At 47.2% G+C, this 23,518-nt stretch overlaps 1 protein-coding gene across 1 annotated transcript; it reads left to right on the forward strand.

Annotated features, from left to right (window-relative positions):
* The first annotated feature begins 6,305 nt into the window (after positions 1-6,305).
* On the forward strand, positions 6,306-8,548 carry OLIG1 (oligodendrocyte transcription factor 1). The gene has a single exon (XM_081069320.1). The coding sequence runs from the start codon at positions 6,394-6,396 to the stop codon at positions 7,183-7,185; it is 792 nt and encodes a 263-aa protein (XP_080925446.1). The 5' UTR covers positions 6,306-6,393; the 3' UTR covers positions 7,186-8,548.
* Positions 8,549-23,518: the final 14,970 nt, after the last annotated feature.

Here is a 23,518-nt window from a genome sequence, read left to right on the forward strand (position 1 = left end):
CAGGGACTCAGTGGAAGGCACCTTATGTATGTTTCCTTCTAATCTTCATAACAACCTTAGGAGAGAAACACTGTTATTCCCATTTTATAGATGAGGAAACTGAGGCTCAAATGAGTATAGCTAAGGCTACAGACTGGCTTTTATCCCCAATCCAGTGATTAGGACTCTTCTTTGTAAGATATAAATGGGTTGAGCCTTTGAGCCAAAAAGCCTTAGAATATTACAGGGGAAGATTCTTGCATGTTTAATGAGGACAGTCTTCATCATCTGAGTTACTATTTCCAGGTCAAAGCGTCTTGTCTTCCGGAGAGGAAGGCAGTGGCCTCCCAGCTCCCAACTCCCGTCTCCTTAACTGCACCCTGGGAAATCTTCACACTGCCTTTCTTCCCCTCTGCCCACCCCCCCCACCCCCGTGGTCTAATCTGGAGACAGATCCAGCCGCTGGCTCTTGCAGACAGGGAAGGACTTCAAGCCAAGGGAAAACAACAGGTGAGCTTCTGAACAGTTCCCTTCTGTGCTTTGGGCAGGGAGTCTGCCTGGAAGACTGCAGGGCCGTACTGACTTCCAGAACCTTCTGTCTCTGCAGGTGTTTTAGAAACTTGGCCTCAGCGCTTCAGTGACCCATATTTTATTACCTTTCAGGTTTCTATAATTCATCATTCACTCCTTTCTGAAAACCTAGAATGAAAGTTTAGCAGCTCAGTGCCCCAGGCTCTCTCCATTCTCTCCCCAAACACATCGGCTTGTTTGTTCTCTTTCTTCCCCACTCTTCCTGTTGCATTCTGCCTGTTCAATGGGGAAAGAGTGAAACCGGATGGCTGGACCCAGTGCGGGGGAAATGACTTCAGAGCCACCTTTGTTTCCCCTCATTCCTTTGAGCACACTTGGCCCCGCGTCTCTATGAAAGGGCTTGTTTGAACCATTTGGAACATCTAGCAAGCGAGAGACGCTGCAGCCAGAATCACTCGCATCTTTTCAGGCTGCCTGAGACTCTGGGTTAAACTGCCAAATTTCTGCAACAAAACTAACCATGACATTGGACATTGTGTTATAAATTAGCCACAGCCTTCCAAGCAAATTGTCTCTTTTCATTGTATCAGTGTAAGCCTTTGGAACATTTGGCTCCAGCTCCTGACTTTAGGGAGACTCAGAAAATATTTTTATTCTGTCCCAAACCAACCCTTCAGACACCAAGTTGCATGTGCTAATATACATATCTTAATTCACAGTTAATCTTATCACACTTACTCAGAGGATCTCTGTTAATTACATTCCCATTTCTCTGTCCCAAATTCTGCCGATATGCCTTTGAGTTTTGGTATTGCAGGAACTATCTCCAATCGTCTTTAAAACAAAAAGATGTATTTTTCTTTTTATAATGCTTTCACAATGATTATTGGAAGTTTCTTTTAGAGAAAATTCCTTTTCAGATAGACAGTGCGAGGCATTAAAATGTATTAGTATAGAATGCTAATGAAATATTGAATTTCAGTATTTGGTATTCACAGAAGCAATGAAAATTTCTATTTCTGTTAGGTTATCCTGAGTTTGAAAAAAAAAAAAAGGATATGCCTGACTGTTTTAATTATGTCACCAATAGCCAAATGAAGCTATTATTAAGAGTCTAAAAAAAAAAAAAAAAAGAATAAAAAAACCCTCAGGTGCCACCTCGTTTATTTCCCTACTTTTCTTTCCTTTTAATTTTTCTCCACACCAAACAAACAAAAACTCAAAGGGGAAATCTGGAGTTCGAAATAATATTTAGTAGTAAACTTTATCAAAATCAGATCCAAATGACATTTATTTAAAATAAACTAGAATAAACCTCCCTATAATATTTATAAAATACACCTGCTCTATTTGATCATTTTTAGTGTTTTAACCAGAACAGAGAACACTATATTACGATCAGTGTCCTTCCACCCTGGAACTAAGGACAGCTGGGACACCTGTGTCACTTTAAAAAACACTGTGAATAACTACACGTTGCATCAGTTCATAACAACATGATTAACTTGCACTCCCTTTTGCAAATGAACCTCATTCATATTCTTTCAGATTTTCCAGCAGGAATCTTTATTTAACCTGCACTGTTTCTAAGAGTAACTTAGAATCTGCAGAGAAGGCCCCCAAGTGAAAAGGAACAAATGCCTGTAAGGAGCACTGCTCCATCCAAGAACACTTACCAAAGGGTAAACCACTTCCTCTTCCCATTTTCTCCCTCTACTCCTCCTCTCCTCTACTCAGAGCTAAGCTAAGCATCTTACCTGTCTTCCATGTTCCAGACAGTTATGTTTGGATGGGTAAGGGAATGTAATTTAGGGCAAACATTAGCTGTAGCTGCCACTGCCCATAATGATGGTGCGAAGTTCAACACTGCTTCGCTAACTGAAACTTTCCAAAGAATTCTGCCTTTCTTAGAAGACAGTAGAACTTTAAAAACTGAACTCCATTATTTCATTACAGGTCCAAGCTCCAGCCAGTTTAAACAGCATGCTTTAGCAAAGACAAATTTATACTTAGCTGGCCTTCTGCAAGAGGACAGTGTCCTGGGTGACAGCAGGGCGCTTTGAGCAGGGGACAGGCTTTGCAGTGGCACAGCCTGTCTGTGCTTACAGAGGAGGTGGACGGCACTACATCCCAAACACACGTTTCTACTCATCCCCCTACCCCCACCCCTGAGGCTTTGGGTCCCCACTGTCCGCTATTTCAAAAGCGCAAGCTTCTTGACCCAAAGCAAGGGTGGGTGGCAGGATTGGGGATTGGGTGGGAGACACTTTAGGTTTCCATACAGGGAAAAGGGAGCCTGAGACAAACACCTCCTTTGGGTTAAAGGAGGCACCCCCTTTCTCTCTCTCTCTCTCTCTCTCTCTCTCTCTCTCTCTCTCTCTCTCTCTCTCACACACACACACACACACACACACACACACACAAGCCCCTTTAGGCAAAGACAAGAGAGGTTGTTATGGTGGACACAGTTTTTCCCCAAGTATGTCCTGAATGTGGGACGCCACGGCAGCTGCCTCCCCTTGAGACAGCCCACAGGGCTCCTGCCAGGGGCTGCAATGACTGGCTGGCCCTTGCCAGCTGTCACACTTTGCATGCCACTGGAGCTCCGGTCCAGCAGAAGGGGCTATCCAAGTCACCAGCTTCAACAAGTGCCAAATCCTGTACCCATGCTGGGCCTGCAAGACCACCCGCAGCGGTCTTCTGGGGCTCCACCAGAAGCACTTCAACACACACCAGCCAGTGTTTCCAACTGACAGTGTCCTTGGCCAGGGGAAGGGAGGAGTTCTTCCCTAACATGGAGCTGTAGTGAGGTCAAGGTCTGAAAACCCTCAGAGACACCCCCAGTAAAGAGGGAAACTATTTTGGAGGAAGAGTATCACGTCTGTTTCTTTGTCTGATTCCTGGGGTGCCCTTGCCTGTGAATGGGAAATGTAAAGGGTGCTGCTTAAGCTACTCTACCCCAGGTTTAGCTTCCGTCTTCCTCTTCCTCCTGGCAGGGTAAGGGCTAGGGCACCTGCCTAGGATGTGGGCAGAGGAAGAAGCTGGGGGCTTGCCTCAGTCTGGCATCTCAGCTACTAGACAGAGGGGTCGTCAGAGTGAAGGTGGGCATTGCCAGAGGGGGCTGGTATAGGGTGCATGAATGTGGGATCCTAGAAACCCTCTCTTCTGGGACATGGCTGGAACCCGTTAACTGGTCAATACTGGATTGGCCTAGGCTGGCCCCTCCATCCTCTCACCCATTCCCCAAGCCTCTCCATCCTCAGCTTCCTGGGAGCCTGGTCTAGCTGGAGGGAATTCCAGAAGCCTGCTACTCCTGTGTAAAGGCACATTGCCAACCCTAGAAACCCACTACCCTCTGGGAGCCTCAGTTTCACCACCTACAGCAGGGATTAAAAAATGCCCAACTCACAGGTTTCCCATGTGAGAACCAAATGTCTGTAAAAATGCTTTGAGAAGCAGATTGCTTTAAAGGGTGAAATAGTGAGGTGTTAAACCTACCTGCTTGAAACTTTCAAGGCTATTTCCTTGGTCTTTCTCTTTCCTGTCTAGTTCTGCTTGGGGACACAGTTCCTTCCCGTCCAGGCCTATTCCTCTCTCCCTAAGCGAGTCCCCCAACACCATGTTAAGTCAGGGTCTCCTGAGGGTTGGGGCGGGGGGGGGGGGGTCCTACCACATTCCTTCTCTATGAAACCTATAGGAAACTCTTGGATTAAAACACTGTTGGGAGTTTGCACATTTCAAGGGATGAACTGTCAGCTAGTGGAGATTTCAGACCAATCTCAGACACCCCCAGGACACACAGTAGTTGTAAAGCACAGTGTTGGGCTTTGGGAGGATGCAGAAATGAACAGGTGGTCCCCGCCCTCAAAACAATCACAACCAAATGCAGAGATGATCTCCACACAACACAATCTAGACTATAAGGAAATGTTATCAGTGGTTTGCCAAACATCAGGAGAGGAAGATGAGAAATCACCAAGGCTTTGAGAAGAAAGTACTGTTGGAGCTGAACCTGAGGCATAGGCAGGATGTTACAGGTAGAACTGTAGGTTGGAAGCGGAGATCTGAGTGAGCCTATAGGGCAAATATTGGCAGAAGAAAACGAGAATAATGCAGGCACAGCCAAAGGGCTCTCAGAGCTGAAATCAGTTCGCAAGGTGGGCAGGCTCTTCAGCAGCAGCTCTCTTTTTACACAAAAGAGGGCCAAGACAGAGAGGCTCATTTTCTTTCTGTTGCACTTGCCACCAGCGCCGTCCAATAGAACTTTCTGCCATGATGTTCTCTGTCTGTGCTGTCCAATAGGTGGGCACTCGCCCCCTGCAACTACTAAGCACATGAAGCTATACTAGTGCAACTGGAGAACTAAATTGCTAAGTCAATTTTATTTTAATTAATTAATTTTAATAGCCACAGGGGGCTAGTGGCTGGCTACCTTATGGTATGGTGGAGATTTAGATAAATGGTAGAGATTTAGATTTTCTTTTTAAAGGCATTGTGCTCCATGCCATTTTGCCATGAGATGGTGACAAGTTGTAGTAGCATGCGTTAGTGTTGGGGTAGAAAACTTCCATAGCCACCAAGTAATGTTCTTTGAGGAAGAGAAAAACTCAGTCAGTCCCATCCTCAGCTGATACGAGTGTGTGGGTGGACATTTGTTTTTGCTTTTTCTTTTTTTCTGATGAGAGGCCAATCTCTATGTGAGTTTTTACTGAAGCAAGAGTCCAGTCACTGATAGGATGAACACTCGTCCCTTTTGGGGAGGAAAGAAATCCCCCACAAAAAGCTTTTTAGTCCCGAAAGACCTTTTAATCAGAGGGAGGCGCCAGAGGGGGAGTATCCATGTAGTATCCATTGGCCAGTAGTATCATTCTACTGGTCATTGAGCCCAGAAATTTAGTTCTCAAAGCCTAGCAGAAATTAAAATTATTTTGAACACTGGCAGGAAATTAGGTATTAAAAAATATGTTACACCCATGTTCATAGCAGCATTATCCATAATAGCCCAAAGGTGGAAGCAACCCAAGTGTCCATTCATGGATAAACAAAATGTGGCATACGCATATAATGGAATAGTACTCAGCTTTAAATAGGAAGGAAATCCTGACATGCTACAACTTAGGTGAACATTGAGGATATTATGTTAAATGAAATAAACTGGTCACTAAAGAGAAATACTGTCTCATTCCACTTATATGAGGCACCAAGAGTAGTCAAATTCATAGAAGAATAGTGGTTGCCAGGAGTTGGGGGAGATGGGTAATTGTTGTTTAATGAGTACGGTTACAGTTTTGCAAAATGAAAAGGGCTCTCTGCCGGTTGGTTGCACAGCAACGTGAATGTACCTAACACTACTGAGATGTATACTTAAAAATGGATAAGATGGTATATTTTATGTTATGTGTATTTGACTACAATTTAAAATAAACAAATATGCATACATATATGCATGAACCAAAAAGTACAGGCAGAGAGAAGGAGACAGGTACATGAGTTTCAGCCTCACCAATGCAACCAGAACTCCATGAACAACCGCACTTCAGCCAAAAAGACGCCTTCTCTCCCCCTCCCCCTCCCCCCACCCCCGCGCCCCTCCTTGGACACCCGCGGTCACAATAGGTTCCTTGAGCGCGGCCTGCGGCCCCTCCGCGCGGGCCGAGGAGGGGTGGCCAATGGGACGCGCCTGCGCCCGACCTCGCGCCCCGATTGGCTGCGCCCAGCGGCCCGGGCCCCGCAGGTTCCCAGGCCGGGTTTAAAGGGGTGCGACGCGGCCTGCCGCCGGCCATCCGCTCCCCGCACGCAGGTCCGCGGGGAGGGGCAAGCTGCCGAGGGCCCACCCCGGGGCGTTCCCGAAAGGCGCCCTCCACCGCCCCCGACGCCCCCCAGATGTACCATGCAGTTTCCCAGGCGCGCGTGAACGCGGCCCCCGCGACCATGCTGCGGCCACAGCGGCCGGGAGACGTGCAGCTCGGAGCCTCCCTGTACGAGCTGGTGGGCTACCGGCAGCGTCCCTGCGCCCCCACGTCCTCCTCCTCCACGACGGCGCCCGTCCTCCCCCAAGCGGCGCGCGACAAGCCGGAGGCGCCCGCCGACCCGCCGGGCACGGGAGCGGGACCCGGGGCGCACGTGGGCAGTGGCTCCAGGGCGGAAGCCAAAGAAGAGCAGCAGCAGCAGCTGCGACGCAAGATCAACAGCCGCGAGCGGAAGCGCATGCAGGACCTGAACCTGGCCCTGGACGCGCTGCGCGAGGCCATCCTGCCCTACTCGGCGGCGCACTGCCAGGGCGCGCCGGGCCGCAAGCTCTCCAAGATCGCCACGCTGCTGCTGGCGCGCAACTACATCCTGCTGCTGGGCAGCTCGCTGCAGGAGCTGCGCCGCGCGCTGGGCGAGGGCGCCGGGCCCGCCGCGCCGCGCCTGCTGCTGGCCGGCCTGCCCCTGCTGGCCGCCGCGCCCGGCTCCGTGCTGCTGGCGCCCGGCGCCGTGGGGCCGCCCGACGCGCTGCGCCCAGCCAAGTACCTGTCGCTGGCGCTCGAGGAGCCTCCGTGCGGCCAGTTCTCCCTCCCCGGCGGCGGCGGCGCGGGCGGCCCCGGCCTGTGCACCTGCGCTGTCTGCAAGTTCCCGCACCTGGTCCCGGCCGGCCTGGGCCTGGCCGCGGTGCCGGCACAGTTCTCCAAGTGAAGGCCGGCCCCTGGCCCTTGGCGCGCCCTCCGCCCGGCCTCGCGCCACCCAGCTTCTCCGCGTCCCCGCGCCCTGCTCCCCGGGACAGTGGGGTCCAGCCCGGAGCGCGTTGCGCACCTTTTCGCCCAGAGGAAGAAACTGTCGGGCGCTCCCTTCCCTGCCCCCACCCCGGGGGAATTCGAGTGACCAGAGCGGATGTTCCACGGAGCCTCGACGTTGGTGGGGTTCTAGGTGGATTCGGCAGCAAGGGCGTGCTCTCAACCCCACTCTCACTCGGCGCACGTCTCTCCCTGTCCCGGGAGTGGTGCGCTCCGCGTGGGTGGTGTGGATTTTACCGCGTGGTGCTCGCCCTGGGTGCGGCGGGAGGCCAGCCCTGCAGGCCTCTGCTCACGGGGGCAACATTTGCCGAGCCAGGCGACCCAGGGACTGCTCTCGGAGGGCGGGGGAGGGGTTCCTTTCCTTCTCCCCGTTAGACGTCGCAGGCATCCTGGTCCCCACCAGCCAAGCTCAAAGGAGGCTGCTTGACCTCCGGAAGCCAAGAAAGACCTGTTAGTCGGTGCAGAGTGTCCAGACCTAGCAGATGGACTGACCCTCGGCAGCCCGACGGGTGGCATCGCAGTTCCGCGGGAGAAGGCAGTGACCACTCCAGGGTCGCTGGGATTTGCTGGTTTGGGACGTGAGTCGGCTTGGGTACCCCGGCGATTAGAGTGCAATTTTTGAGAATCACATAACCAGGTTATGTACACCTGGTTATCACTCGCTCTTAAATGCTGGGGTCTTCCAGAAGGACGGTTTAGAACTCGAAATTCACCGTGTTGTGCCCCCTTCCCCAAAGGTAGCGTAACCAACATTTATTTGAGCTTGCTTCAGAAGAAAAACCAACTGCCTTTCACGCAGACCGCGTTCCCGGTTTACTAAAATAGTTAACTGGGTATTTCGCAGTTGCAGTCAAGGCAGAAAGGACGATCGCTAATTAACGTTCTGTTTCATGAAAAGACAAGGAAGGGGACCTGAGTCCCAAACCGCCGGCGGTTCGGCGGGTCCCCGCTGCGGTGGCGACGGCAGGATGTTTTTCTGCGCTGTCCCTTCGCGTGTGGGGTCTTTGATGAGAGCGCCCGCCTGGCAGGTCTCGCCGCTTTGCAATTGAAGGACTACGTAGGTGACCGGTCTTGCAGTGTTACAGACGTTAACAAATTACTTCACCCATGATTATTTTATGATCTTTCAGCAGCTTGCTTTGAATTTTATGTTTAAAGTTTTCGGTTGTTGGTAGTTGCCGAATTTCACTGGCATGTTATTTTATCTCTAACTTTGATTCCTTGCTCTGTGAAGAATCAGCAAAATAAAACATTTAAAGACCTTAGTTTTTTAGTCTGATTTCTTTGTTAATGAAAGTGTCCTGGTGCCCTGGTGGATGAAGGTGAATAGTTAAATGACGGGGGTTCAAAAACTGCAAACCTGGAGGTGGCTGGTTAGCTCAGTTGGTTAGAGCGGGGTGCTAATAACACCAAGGTTGCCGGTTCCATCCCCCCAGGGGCCACTGTGAGCTGCGCCCTTTTAAAAAAAAAAATTGTAAATCTGACTTTCTGATGAACAGTCAGTTGTAGGTCAAGTTCAGGCATCAGGCAGAAGTGCAAGGACTGCAGGTGAGTGGGTGGATTAGTGAAGGGAGGGAGGCAATTCCGGGCGTGAGTTCTTAGCCATGCTTGGAAGATGGGTCTTTTCTGACTAAAACGTCCTTCTCTGAAACATGGGTTAAGCAATACATTTATGATAAAATTACTTTTGATCTCATCTTATTCCTCAGAAATCCACCTTATCTCTTTTACTGGACAGAAGCTAAAACAATATCACACAGCTATGAGCTTCCCCCTCCAGCCCCCCACCCCCATCATTTAAATCAGGTTGGACTTGTCTCCTAGGAAATTATGACCTTGGACATCTTATTCTAAGAGGTGAAGAAAGCTCTTCTGATTGGTCGTGTTATGAAGAATTTGGAATGTTGACTTGCTCACGTACAATGTTTAAACATTTGTCGTTATTAATAAAACCCAATCATTCTTTAAAGATACAGTAGAGAAGTAGTGTCCCCTTAAACCTGTAGAAAATTAAAGAACACCCAGATGAAGTGACTTAATTTTATCCACATTGGTTAATGTGAGGCACGCATACATTTAGGGAAAATGAGCATTCACTTTGGGAACACTAAAAGGGGATTTCTAGAAGGATGGAACTGCCTTACCTACCATTCTGGTTAAATATCTATTTCCTCAAGTGGGGTAGCAGAAAAGGACATGAGAAAAAGTAGCTTTACACACCCATTTCAGGAAGAATTTCCTGTTCTTCCTGTCTTCTATAATAAGTAATTGCAGCCTTCTTTTTTTCTTTTTCTTTCTTTTTTTTAACCAATGCTGGTCATTGCTTACCTGTCATCTTGACAAGGGACAGAAAGAAAAATGAAAATAACTAAATCAAAACCAAATCAGGTCCTCCCTGAAAAAAATATTTCCAGGCGATTAGAAAGAATTTCTCCCATAAACCCAATTCCAGCACCTCGATGCCACCATCACTCTGAAAACCATTTCTAACAGAAGCAGAAAGTTCCAGGGCAGAGAAGGGGTGGGCGGTTTCCCTCCTCTCTCTACTGATAAATTGGAACAAGTACCTGTGCCTTAAAGGAAAAGTAGCAACAGATGTGATTTTTTATTTAACTGAGAAAATCGTACTCTAGCATGCTTTCCAGAACTGTTGAAGATTATGAATGAATTTATAATCTTCAGTAGTTCTGGATGCAGGGCTATTTTGAATGTCATCAAAATATTTAAGTTATCTGCCTGCAGGTAGCGTCTTACTGACATTATGCCAAGCTACATTAGCAGACCTGCTCCTTATGAGGAATTTACATCCTGAAAAATAGCATTAGCAGGCATTCAGGAGTCCTATAAGATACAACAGATGAGAATATATACAGAGGGTGCCAAAGAAAATGTATGCACATCTAAAGAAAGGAAAAGGCTGTATTAAAGTTGTAATACTCAATATATACTGATAACAAAAGATGAATACAAGTCATGTGTACATTTTTTGGATATATATATATATATATATATATATATATATATATATATTTATATATATATGCAAAGTTAGACCTCTCAATAGATGTCTATAGCAGGACCATGTATCCTGCAGGTACAACTTTTGTTGCAGAGCAAGGGGTTACTTTTTGAAATCTGCAGGCAAGCTTTTTGAAGAAGGAACAAGTTTAAGCTGGTCTTTGAGGGTTGAGAGAGCAGAGAGCATAAGGCAGCCTCCTTCAGAAAGGTATACCAGGCCTCAGAAGCCAGATGAGAAGGAATACAGGTCCCGCTACCAAACACGCTCCCTGTGCCCAGACAACCACCAAGGTGTGATCCCAGCAATCAGAGTGGGCAGAACCTAATGGGAAAACAGGCCCTGATAAATTATGTTGCTCTATGTGTGGGAGGCCAGGTGAACAATCAGTAAGCAGGGAGCAGACTAAACGCACTATGGGATTTACCTAGCCATAGTGATGGTCTATTTACAGGTGTTCTCCTCTAAGGGAAACTGATGACGCCAGGTATGAAAATAGAACCTTGTGAAATATACAACTTGGAAAGGAAGTGTCCCCAGCAAGGCGTATGCTCCAGTCCAAGCACAGAAAGCATTTCACTTTACCCAAGTACAGATGACAAGCAACAGTGCTTGCAAGCTGCCCATCTAGTCCTTGCTGACTTCCCAGGAATGCCGGCGAGGCTGGGTCCAAGTTGACAGTCAATGGTCAAAGCCTCAGCCTGTTAGCTAGAGCTCTGAGGCTGTGAAGGAAGACAGCCAGAAGAAGTGCTTTTCTTCCCGCCACACAAAGGTCCTCTATGAACTTGCCAAGAACAAGGTAATGCTACGGAATAGCTGTTAAATCCATGCCTTTTCTCAGCATGGCACACAGCGCATCTACTGGGAAAGCGCGTTTCCTCCAGAAGGCATTGTCTTGCTAGCTCACTGCCCCTTCCCTCTTCTGCACACTCGGTAAATATTCAGAAAGAAGATGACCACCTTCACTGAAGTAGGTTTATGAAGCAACAGGCCGAAAAATGTCATGTTTTTCTAAAACACAAATTTACTTTTACCAAACAGGTTGTAATGGTAGGGAAATATTATTTTCAAGCAAGATCCAGTTTATCCTGCCAAGTATAAGTTGTGAGAACAGAGTAGCAAGAGAATCCGCAAGCCCTACACACAAACTTGCCTCGTTGTTGATGGACATGTTGCAAATGACTTTCTCAAGCAGTTCCCATTCTGTCCTTTTTAACAAATCCCAGCCTAAAAGCTAAAAGGCTGGACCAGAAATTGGGACAAATTCTCTCTGCTCATATGAGATGAGCTTCTCCATCAGAAAACTTGACCCTTTTTCTCTAGCTGATGTTGACAGGCCTGAGCTCAGGCTCTGAGCTCAGGACAAGTAGGTCAATAGTCCAAGTTCTGAAATAGTACAGGCCGCTGGATGCTGGAGGTGAGGGGATGGAAAACCCAGATTGAAAGCAAAGGGACTGCATTTCTCCTTCACACTCAGCCTTCCTTGATGACGACAGAGGACACAGCACACAGTGGGCCATTGCCTGGGACAAAGGCCACAGGTGCCCATTCATAGCTTTGAGTCCCACAGAATGCCAGTGTGGCAGGAGACCTCCGTGGTTGTCTGTCCACCTTCCTCCCTACTGAGTAAGGCATCTGAGGCCCAGAAAGCTCAGGAGATAGGCTCAAGGCCACATGGGTAGCAGGAGTTAGCAATGCCAGGGACCAGTACCTGCTTTGGGGAGGCAAAAGCTGCTTCCTTGGTCTGTCTTGGTGGGACTGGAAATTGGAGTCCTGTGGGGAGGTGCAGGCATTCTTCCTGCCCCCAGGAAATCTCCAGCCTCTGGTCTTCCCCAGCCTCTCAGCTCAGCGCTCAGTCTGCCCCTGAGAGTGGCATCCAGAAGAAGCAGATACAGGGGCAATCTCCTGCCAGGTTACCTGGCTGCAGTTCAGTCACCTGAACTTTCTCTGGCAACCTTGCCCTATAGCCCCGAGGGAGGCCCAGATTGGTGACACGGAGCTGCAGAGGTGAGGCAAACCCTTAGAGAAATCCTCTGATGGTTACATGTTTGTCATTAGGGTTTCAGAAGGCAACTTTAGAAGGCGAGGGAGTAGACAGCTGACAGACAAGGGCAGCAGGGTGGATGGGAAAGCAGCGTCGTAGGGGCATCTCTCTTGTGGCTGCCTTTCAGTGTTTCCACACAGACACTCAGTGTTCTGACACTGATGGACCCTGAATTTCTCAGCAGTGTGGGCATCTTTTCGCTGAGTGTCTTTCATGGACATGAGAGATTCTCCAAGAGGCTGCTCAGCAGGAGTAAGTGCAAACCCTGGGACGGAGGACAGACACCCCTGACGGGGGTCTGCACGCGGCGCACCTGCCAGAGGTAGGCCATGGGGCCCCGGGAAAACGCTGGCATAGGTCCCAGCACTGGGAGCCAGAAGGACTATTGTGTCCCAGAAGCTTCTAAGTAACGTGGGCAGCTCCTTAGAGAATGCCAAAGCTGTACAACTGGAGACTGCAAAGTAACGACATCAGATGAGACCTCTCACCTGTGTGTGTGTGTGTGTGTGTGTGTGTGTGTGTGTGTGTGTGTGTGTGTGATGGAGAGAGAGATATCATCTCGCAGTCGGCAGGCAAGTGGAAAAGTGGAACAGTAATAGTAACGCATTAAAAATAAAAACGATACCTGGATGGCTCGATTGGTTAGAGCGCGAGTTCTTAACAACAATTTTGCCAGTTGAAAACTGAAATTGGACTTGGAGCTGAGCTGCGCCCTCCGCTAGACTGAAGGACAATCGATGGGTCCTGGAAAAACACACGGTTCTCCCCCCAAAAAAATTTTTTTTAATGATAATGGTATTAACAAGAGCTAACCTTGTATTCATTCTTGTATTCATTGGTGGCAAGCACTGTTCCAAGCGTTTTACACACATGCTTTCATTTTATAGGCACTATTATTGCCCCAGTTTACAGATGAGAAAACAAGGCTGAAGAGGTAGAGACTATGGGAGCTGAGTCCAGTTAAGGGAAGTTGTAGAAGCCAGACACTGAAAGAAATGAGGCTTTGTCTGGGGCAGGGAGAGCCCTCGAGAGTTGTCCTCCCTACATTTCCTTCCCCTCCTCCTCAGCACTCAAGGCGCTGGCACTCCCACCTGCCTGTCTTTTTCTGGCCTCAGGTCTGACTGCGGTTGGTACTATTCAGAACACGTCTAACTGGTATGATGTTGAGGATTCAACATGTCCCTGCACACAATTATACCCGACGTTTCCAGACCTGGTGGTGGCTAATGTCAGGAAGGATGGCAGTGAAATATTAGGGATGGTGGACTGGGCAGAAGGCAGACCGCATGCCGCCTGCGCCTTCAAGACACCATTATCCCTGGTCCTGCCATCACTGCTGGTATTCAGGCAAGTAAACAAAAGGTGCTTTTAAGTTAGTGCTCATCAGGTGTCTTCTGATTCAAAGCTTAAAAACCAGAGTTGAGCAGATGAAGAATCAGTAAAGGAACTTTTGAGGATGATTTGCTAACGTTTTACCTACCTAGCTTACCAGTCCAGGGGAATATTTTGCATTGTTATTGTGATTGTTTTGCTGTGTTTGCTCTCTTCGGGCAGTTTTCGTCACGGCGTGGGTTCTTCACAGCCGCTTGCTTTCTCAGAGACAGTCAGGGTCAGCAGGGGAAAACCAGCCAGCCTCTCACGCAGTCACCACCAGGGGAGGACATCACAGCATCTCATCTAATAGACAACTTTTGAATTCACTCATGACCTGGGAATCCATGGTTCTAGAGGCTAGGAGAGCATCAGAAGATGCCTTTCGTATTTTGTTTCACACAGACCCACAGTAACGCAGATGGAGAGGTGTCACCTCTTAGACATAAACCACCCCTGGGGAGTGTGGCAGGGGGAGATGAGTCAATGCTGAGAAAAGAGAGAGAATCGCTTCATCTTCCCCCTCATGGCCTCCACTCCTGGGACCCCGTGCAGTGCTCATGTGCACTCAGACACCTGTCTCCTGGCCCATCCTCCAGTCTGTCCTCCTGTCCTTCTCACCCCTGTGAAGTCTCAGCTATGCTGAGACTGTCAGTTGTGCCTCACAATTGGTGACTCCACTTGCCGGCTACATGACCTTGAGTAGGCTACATAAATTTTTGGTGTCTGGGTCTCTTCATCTCTAAGAGCTAATACTCTTAGGACCCACCTCACGGAGGGTTACATGAGGCAGCACGTGTAAACTGTTAGCATGGAGCCTGTTGTAATTGTGATTGTTTTTCTTCTTGCTGCTCAGATAGTTATTTCCACTGTCCACAAACACATTATTTACATGGCTGTATGTAGTGTTGGTGTTTGTCTGAGAAGGCAAGGGTGTGCACTCAGTCATTCCTGGCCTGTGACAGCCTTGGATGGTGCCAGAGAAAAATCCATCCAAAGTGAGCAAAGCTGCCTTCTAAAACCCCCAGCTGCTTCTGACACTAACTTATGCTTAAAGGTGTCTTTCGAGGGGATTCTCCTGTGGAGCCCCGTGCTAGCTCCATCCATTCAAGCTCATTCCCACAGCCCAGCAAGGACCCTTCACTATTGGGCAGAGCCCACGTAGAAGCCAAAATTCTCCTTCAAGGTAGAGGGAGGAGAGCACCGGGATTTTCCTCCTCAGGCCGACTGACTGCAGACAATGAGTTATTCAGAAGCCATAACATTTCAGCTGTTTTGACCACAGAGGCCACAAGCTGACTGGATGTCATTCTCTCCCAGCGGAGTATCAGCTCAGGACAGTTCCTAACAGTATCAACTGGCTGGTGGCGAGTGGCATAAACACCAGGCTGGGTGAATGAAATCACAGGCTGAGTCACCCCCTGCATGTGGAGGCTGAAGAGAACTCGGTCAGGCCCAGGGGAGGTGCTGGGGCTTCTTCCTGCCATCGAGGGTCACACAAGGCAAACAGTTATCCCAGTCCAACAAATGCTTATTGAGTACTTACCTGCCAGGTGTCTGCACGGCAATTATGTCTCAAAATCGTGATTGTGGTCATCTAAACTCAGGGGGTAGTGCCTACAGCAAATTTCAGCCTGTGTTCAGGAATTTCCCTCAATTCCTGAACACTTGTTAAAATGAAAAAGGGAGGGAGGGAAGAAGGAAAGGAGGGATGGAGGGAAAGAAGGCTGGGAGGAAGGCTTTATTAGTATTCAAATTTTAGATAGTAGTTATGTTTTGGTTCAAACTTATTAATTAAATGACCACCTTAAACTGGTCAACAAGGCCCAGTCAGAAAACAAATATCCTGATAACGACACTTAGCTCCCAAAGTAAAATAAAATAGATTAGACCTGCTTTTTGCTACTTGAGCCTTTGGAAGAAATAAGGCATCGAGAAGCAAGTAGGGCCATGACAAGAGTGAAGCAAGTGAGGCACTTTGGGGGTGCAAAAAATTTTAAGGGGGCACCAAAAAACCTCATGTCTTAAATAAATACTTTTTTAAAAATTGGATGCAAAAATCCATGATGAACAAAATTTCAAAAGTTTAAATACAGACAGGACCGGTGTCACTGTTTTTTTTTTTCCCAGACTCCAACACAACCATGAAGGCAAGAACCCCCTTCCAGTTTGTAAGGACCATTCCCTCATGGCCTGTCACCCACAGCCTCCCCACTGTCCCTGCAAGTCCTTGGCCAGGTCGGGAGGATGGAGAGAAGCGCTTTGCTGAAGTTAGCTCCCTGCCCAACTATTCCAGGGCAGTGCAACCTCTAAAGATAGAAATGGCAGTAGCAACAGTAGTGGTCCGCCCTGTTACTGAGCATTTCATCAGGCATGTTATTTAGTGCCAGGCCTGTGCTAAGGGCTTAGGGTCACAAAAGAATGAAGGTGAGGGAATCCGGGAGTAGGGCTGGAGTGAGCTGTGCTCTATCGTCAGCCCTGCTGAGCAGAACTTCCAGCCTCAAAACCTAAAGTTCTGTGTGGGGAGAGGGCACATCTCTCTGCCAGGCCCAGGTCTTTTGCTCCGGCAGGCTCTTCCTGCTACCCTCACCAGGTGTCACCTGGTGAGCCATGCAGCGAGCCTGGGGTGGCCATGTCAGCGCACACTTGAAAATCAAACATCAGGAACTTCAGAACATGGTCCCACATCACCCCAGAAGTTAATTGGGTAAAATAAAGGGGCTCTGTTGTCCAAGCAACATCTGATCCTTATAATGCTGCTGAGTCTGGAACCAAAATCTTAACCCTGGAGAAACGGTTCACCAGGACACGGAACAGACAGCCAATCTCTAATGTTGTTATTGTCTGAAAGTCTTTGGAATGCGGTAAATATTACACATGTCCGATTTTTCAAAAGCCATCCATTCATTTGAAAAATGCTTGCCGTAGCTTTTAAGGGGTGTGCTTGTTTCATGTGTGTCCAGGGGCGATTGATAATCCGAAGTAGCCTCTTCAACTGGAATGATCCCACCTCCCCCCAAGAAAAAAACTTTAAATGTTTAAATTCATTTTTAAATTGAAAAAAAGGAAAGAAAAAATGCAGAATTTGAAAAGAATCCCCTTATGAGAATGTTTTAATTATACTAAGCCATTCTAGATCACATGACCTCTCCTGATTCACGGTAGCTAAAACAGTGTCAAAAGCCTGTGATCCCAGATTTGCAGATGGTGGTCCTATCACTGCACCCCACACCTGCATTATAAACAGAATAATAGACCAGGGATGCCAGGATGCCTATCATACTATTTCTACCTTGGAAACGTAGCTAAAAGAAACAGACAGGGGGACTTTGGAATGTGCTTCCATGGCAATTTTTTAAAAGAGAGAGCTTCATTATTTTTTTAAAGAATAAAAGGATTATATATACTCATAAATAAATTAGATCACTTCAAAAAGAATACAGAAGAAACAACAAATTGTCGATAATCTCACCACTCCAAGAAAGCTACTGCTCAGAATACCCTGACATATATTGTTGCAGGTTTTCTTCTCTGCATGGATATTATACACATACAGCCAAACATATGATACAGATCAGAATTAATCTGTACAGGCTGTCTTGTAACCTGCTTTATGCCTTTAGCAATAGATGGCGGGCAGCTTTCCATGCCAATAAATGCACTGCTGTATCACCGCTTTACCCTGAATTCTACTGCATGCTGTCCTGTGATTTCATGAAGTAACTCCTTATGAACGAACATTTCCTTCTCCCCCTCAGTGTTTCCTTACTGTAAGTGACACAGTAATGAAGGCCTCTATCGGTTTATCCTTGGATAAATTTCTACAGGACAATTTACGCTCCCACCCGCAGACACTGAGAACGTGTGTTCTCATCACCTCGACAGCATTGATTATTTTTTGGTAGTGTGTCTACTTATTAGTTTATATCTTTTTATAACTGTAGAACTAATGCAAGTTCATCACACAATCTCACACCTTACCATTGTATATAAAATAAAAAGTAAGACTCCTTCCCGTAAGCTCTTATTGTAGCTCTGCCCTCTCAGGTAATCAGGTGCTAGTTTTTCCAAATTTTCTTTTCAATGCCTATACAGAAAAAAATTTTTTTTTTCTTTCTTACAGAAGTGCGTATTATTAGATTGTTTTGCAATAGAATATTATTCAGCTTTAAAAGGGAAGGAAATTCTGCAATATGCTCCAACCTAGATGAACCTTGAGGACGTTACGTGCTGAGTGAAATAAGCCAGTCACAAAAGGACAAATCCTGTATGACTCCATTTATATGAGGTACTTAGATTAGTCACAATCATAAAGACAGAAAGTAGAAGGATGGCTGCCAACGGCTGGGAGGAAAGGTAGCAAGGGGAGTTGTTTAATGGGCGTAGGGGTTCAGACTCATAGTTATGGGGATATTGTGGCTGAGCAACAGCGTGACTCCACTTAATGCCACTGATCTGTACACTTAAAAATTGTTATGATGGCAAATGTTTTTGTTATGCGTATTTTAACTCAATTTTTAAAAAGAAAATAAGGAATGTTCTGAGACATACAACAACATGAATGAATCTTGAAAACATGCTAAGTGAAAGAAGCCGGTCACAATATTGTGTGATTCTAATTATATGAGGTACTCTGAGTCGTCAAAACCATACAGACAGAAAGTGGAACGGTGGTTACCAGGGACTGCAGGGAGGCAGGAATGGGGAGCTGGTGTTTAGTGGGTGCAGAGTTTCGGTTTGAGAAGACGGAAAAATCTGGAGATGGATGGTGGTGAGGGTTGCATAACAACATGAATGTAATTAAAGCAAGTGAACTGTATACACTTAAAAATGGTTCACATAGTAAATTTTATGTTATGAATATTTTACAATAATAATAATAATAATAACAATAAAAACAAGCACATGTCTAGTTTCCATTCCCCAAAAAGTTTAGTCTAGGGTGGAGGCTGGGCATTTGTACAGTTTTTAAAACTCCGCAGGTGAGCACATCTGATTGAGAATGAGTGGGTTGAAGGTATGGAATGACTTGAATTGACAGGGTTCAATTTCAGTGACTTTTCTGCCTCTAAGCCTTCACTAGTCTCCAAACCAGAGGTGGCCTGTGGGGTGAGGGCAGCTGCAGACATGTGTTGTTTTTTTGTTTGTTTTAAATAAATGAGTAGTTGCCAACATTTGAAAATTAGAACATTTTACATTTACAAAATCCAGATTTTGAATATCTCTAGAAAAATTGGAAGCCAGGTTCCACACGTTCCAGTGAGTTAGAGCTGGATAAGAAGTACCCCTTTAGGTCTCCACCATTTCCTTCTAGGCTGACTGTCGTGTGGGGCGGCCTGCGGGGCCTCTGCTCCCGCTCCCCACACAAGAACACAGGATACAAGTAGGCCAAAAAGGAACACCCACGGAGCCATAGGTAGGGGAGTCATACCGCTATAGTCTCACTGGAGGCTGGATTCACATGACATGCGACCTGCTGTCTGCTTTCTGCCAACCGACCGACTCTCTCCTCGACTTCCTCTACTCCCCAACGTAACCACGGCAGTTATATTAGTGGCCATGGCTCAATGGTTACAGCTGATGGACAACTAGCCACAGCTGATGGCCATTTACTCCCTGAGCCAGCACCTTTCTATGTGAGGCCGAGAGCCTGGAAACTGCACTCCTGGCTCTGTCCCCACACTCCACCCCTACAGGGTCTCGCCTCACAATCTATGTGACAAGCATCTTCCGCAAGGGGCCCTGTGCAAAAAGCCTGGAGGTGAATGCAATATCCTGGACGCAGCCAGGCTCTCTAGGTACAGCCCGGGTTTCTCAGGGCACCACCCGTCCTTCTGGGCACAGCCAGATTCCCTGGGTTTCTTAGGGTACCACTAGTCTCCCCGGGCACAGCCAGGGCCTCTCAGAGCACTGCCACTCTCTCTGGGCACAGCCAGACTTCCTGGGCTCAGCCTGGGCTCTCAGGGCACTGCCATTCTCTCTGGGCCTCTCAGGGTACATGCTGGAACAACAGAGGCTCACAGTCAAGGTGCTTACATATTCTCTATGGCAGCCAGTCAAGACACAAAAGCAAACATCCGCCAGTTCCACTGCAGGGTGCTGTGTTCCCAAGCAAACAGTCAAGCAGTCCATTAAATTATGGATAGAGCCCATTCGCCATAGTCCATAGTCATTCGCCAGGGCTGTCCTGGGGGTGAGGAACGACCTTGACCTCACCCTCATCTCCCATGGAGGACTCAGCAAGCACTTCCCAGCCCACAGGGCCACAATGACCTTCGCTTTCTCTGGCCTATGCTGGTTGGGGAACCGTCCACGTCTTCCCACCCCTCCACAGGGGTCCAGCTCTCTGGCAGCTGCTCCTCCTGGTCTTCCTGAGACTGAGTGTTCATAACCACAAACTGCTTCATCGCACTTCGGAGAGCTTTGGCCAGCACCATACCCTGCTCGCTGCGCCATTTGTCACGTGGGGTGTCATGCAGGGTCTCAGCTCCCGCTCCCCACACAAGAACACAGGATATGGTGAGGCCAAAAAGGAACACCCACGGAGCCATAGGTAGGGGAGTCATACCACTATGGTCTCACTGGCGACTGGGTTGGAGACACAGGAGGCAGGAGCCACACTGTCCATACTCCGCCGTGCTAACTGCAATCTGCTCTTGCTAGCTCAGCCACCATCTTCTTGCTAGCCCCCATTTTTTTTCTGCTAGTGTAGCCACAGCAGTTATATTAGTGGCCAATGGCTCACTGGTTACAGCTGACGGCCAACTAGCCACAGCTGATGGCCATCCAATCACAGCTGACGGCCATTTACTAGCTGAGCCAGCACCTTTCTATGTGAGGCCGAGAGCCTGGAAACTGCTCACACTGATCCAGCCCCCTCACCTGGTTTTTCATAACTTTACCCACAGTCTAAATGACCAAGCTGACTGGCGCTGAAAACTCCAGTCCCTTTAACCTCTGTCTTCAGACAAGTTAGAAATCATCCCTGTGTTGACAGATAAATAGATGCTTCTAGTTACGTAAGCCAAAATGATAATGTCAAGATCCTAAGGCTCAAGCTGTTCTTTAATTTTCTTGCTCATTTTCTGCGATAACACTGTTTTGCTAAACTGTAAACTCGAACTATCTCTGTAACATTTAAACTCTGCTTTAATTGTTTTTTTCTTTTTTGCGTGTATAATAGTATGTGTGTGAGTGACTTAACAGTCTTCAGTACTGAATCAAAGTCATAAAGTTATTCTTGGATCTTATTTACTAAGGTTTCCGTTTCCAAGTAGCCTGGAATACACAGACTTCCTGAGGCTTGCAGAAGGTAAGGCAGATTCCCGGCGGTTGGTTGAGAGAGTGGCTGTGAATATTATAGGCTCCTTTTTTTTTTTTTCCATCAAGCAAAACTCAGGGCTCCCCCCAAGCTCCACATAATGATCTCAACTCCACCAAAGGTGAGAATCGCAGCTCTTTTCTGGTTCGGGAGCCTGTATTCAAAGAATTACCCTGGGAATATCTATAGGAGAGGTTCTGCCAAGAATAGCTGAAATACTCTCGGGGTGGGGTAGCAAGCCACTGTGCCTCGTCAGAGATCACAGCCTGAAACAGAAGGAGAAAATTAGTACCAATTTTTCATTTTTCAACTCTCTCCCTTTTGGTAAGAGAGCCCAGAGAGCTGCTCTCCTATCTCACCTGGAGACTTACAGGGACTAGGAGACAGGGCCTGAACATAAATTGCTTTAGTCTGGGGATACAAAGGTTAGTCCACGGGTGTAGCAGTCGTATGAAAGATACCTCAGCTTTGAAACCCAATCGGCCTCTGACTTTGTTTCCTAAGGTCAGCACAATGATCACAATTGGCTTGTTGGCCTGTGCAGTATCCCCATAAACACACCTGCGCGTTTATTCTGAGATGATCACCTGGCTGTGGCCAGGTGTGGGAGGGGCTGGTGCAGCTCGGTGCAGGCCTGCCAGGGCCCTTCTGGTTCCCTCACAAGCTGTCACTTGGGGTTCCAGTTGTACAGCTCCTCTGAGACTCCTAGGCCTCCTGTGGGCCCTGGGATGGTATCTTTAGGGAAGCAGATATTATTTATGTCATAAAAGCAGACCAGATCACGCAATGTCAATTCCATGATGTAAATAGGCTCATATGATATAGCAAAAATGTATCATTTCAAAAAACAATCTTCCAGCTCAGTAAAAGGGAAATGTTTCATCCAGATGTTCTTTTTTAGCCTGTGTTTGGGTGAAATATGTGACTGCAAACATCTAGTTGGTAGTTTCTTTGTCTTCCATTGAAAGTTTGGGAGCCCCTCAAAAAAGCAAACGTATGGCCCAATACTTGTGTTGCACTTTTTTGCGAGCTTTTCATTAACGTTTATCAGGCTGATACGCCAAATTCCTGAAGGATAAAGGGCCAAAAACATGGTAATTCCAGCTTCTCGGCCGCCATTTCCTGATTCCACTCTCCCCTTCAGGTATCGTCTTTGCCAACTATTTATTGTCCCACTCTCACCACCCCCTGTCTTGGCCTCTTCCTCCCACCATCCTGTCACCCTCCATGTCCCTGTCCTCATCCATCTCCCACAATCCTACAAACCCTTCAAGACTTGGCTCAAATGCCTCTTCCTCCCTTACACCCTCCTTGATCACTCAGGAAGAAGCACCTCCCTGTCCTTTGCAATTCCTCCCTCACAGGGATGAGCTCTAACCCCGCCTTCTCTCTTCCACTGTGCCAGAAAATAGGCAACCCCCGGATGAATGTGGTGGGTGGGAGAAAGAAGGGGGAGGGGTACTGAGGTGGGCGGGGGAGAAAGGTAGAGAAGAAGGGAGATTCTTTGAGTCAAGGACTGAAATGCAATCCTCATCTAACTCTCCAATCTCGTGTTCAAATAGAAAACAAAATGATTCCAGAAATTAAATGATTTCCCAGATTTCTAAGGCATGTCTGTCACGGAATTGAAGTGTTGAACACAATACCAACAGCTCCTGTGGCTACCGATTTTATGCTCTGAAATAAAGACATGATGCTAACATGTCTTTATTTTTCCTAAATGTTGTTTAGGAATATCCAGGGTGGCAAGATGCAGAAATGTGAGGGTACATTGCAAATGCAAGAAGGGCCAGTTCCACAGGGCCACGTGGTACCCAAGGAAATTCTAGTCTTCATATTTTATGAGCTTATCCCTCATCTTTCTGTTTTCCTGTCACCTGTTTTTATTTACTCCTCTAAGACATTCACCGTTTGGCTTCTTCCTCCCAGAAATTACAGGTAATATAGCTAGAAAAGTCATGGAGTTTTCAGCATTATCAATTTAAAATCAACTCCAAGTACAGAAGATTGTCACTGCGAGTTGTGATTTTTATAGAACTGGTCAATTTTATTTTTAATTGGCATGTTGTTAGAACAAGTTTATTGAAGGCTGAGATAATTTTAGCTTCTTTCTTCTATATTCCTGCACAACTTTTCAAAAAAAGTATTCTTTTATACCTTGTAAATGCTTTAGGAATATTTTTTTATCGTATATCTAATCCCGTGTTACTTAATCTGAAGTAAATTAAAACCAAAAACAGCAACTCCCACTCAATAAGATAGAAGTACGATCACCACTTACAGATAATTCAATAAACTCAATTCCAACAAGTTTGCACAGGCATCAAGCTCAGAATCTCACTGGAACTGATAGCCCAGCAACACAACAGTGATATCTGCAGTGTCCAAACCCAGTTGTGCATGAGGAAGAGAACAGTTTGGTGTTACCTAAAACTGCTTTCTCTGGCTGATTGTTTTGCATGTCTGAGAACTCGTATGAGCAA

The sequence above is a fragment of the Rhinolophus hipposideros genome, assembly GCF_964194185.1.
Source record: "Rhinolophus hipposideros genome assembly, chromosome: 2".
Lineage (NCBI taxonomy): Eukaryota > Metazoa > Chordata > Mammalia > Chiroptera > Rhinolophidae > Rhinolophus > Rhinolophus hipposideros.

Excerpts from the sequence above, each read along its gene's own strand:
- OLIG1 (XM_081069320.1), top strand. The coding sequence starts at position 6,394 with ATGTACCATGCAGTTTCCCAGGCGCGCGTGAACGCGGCCCCCGCGACC.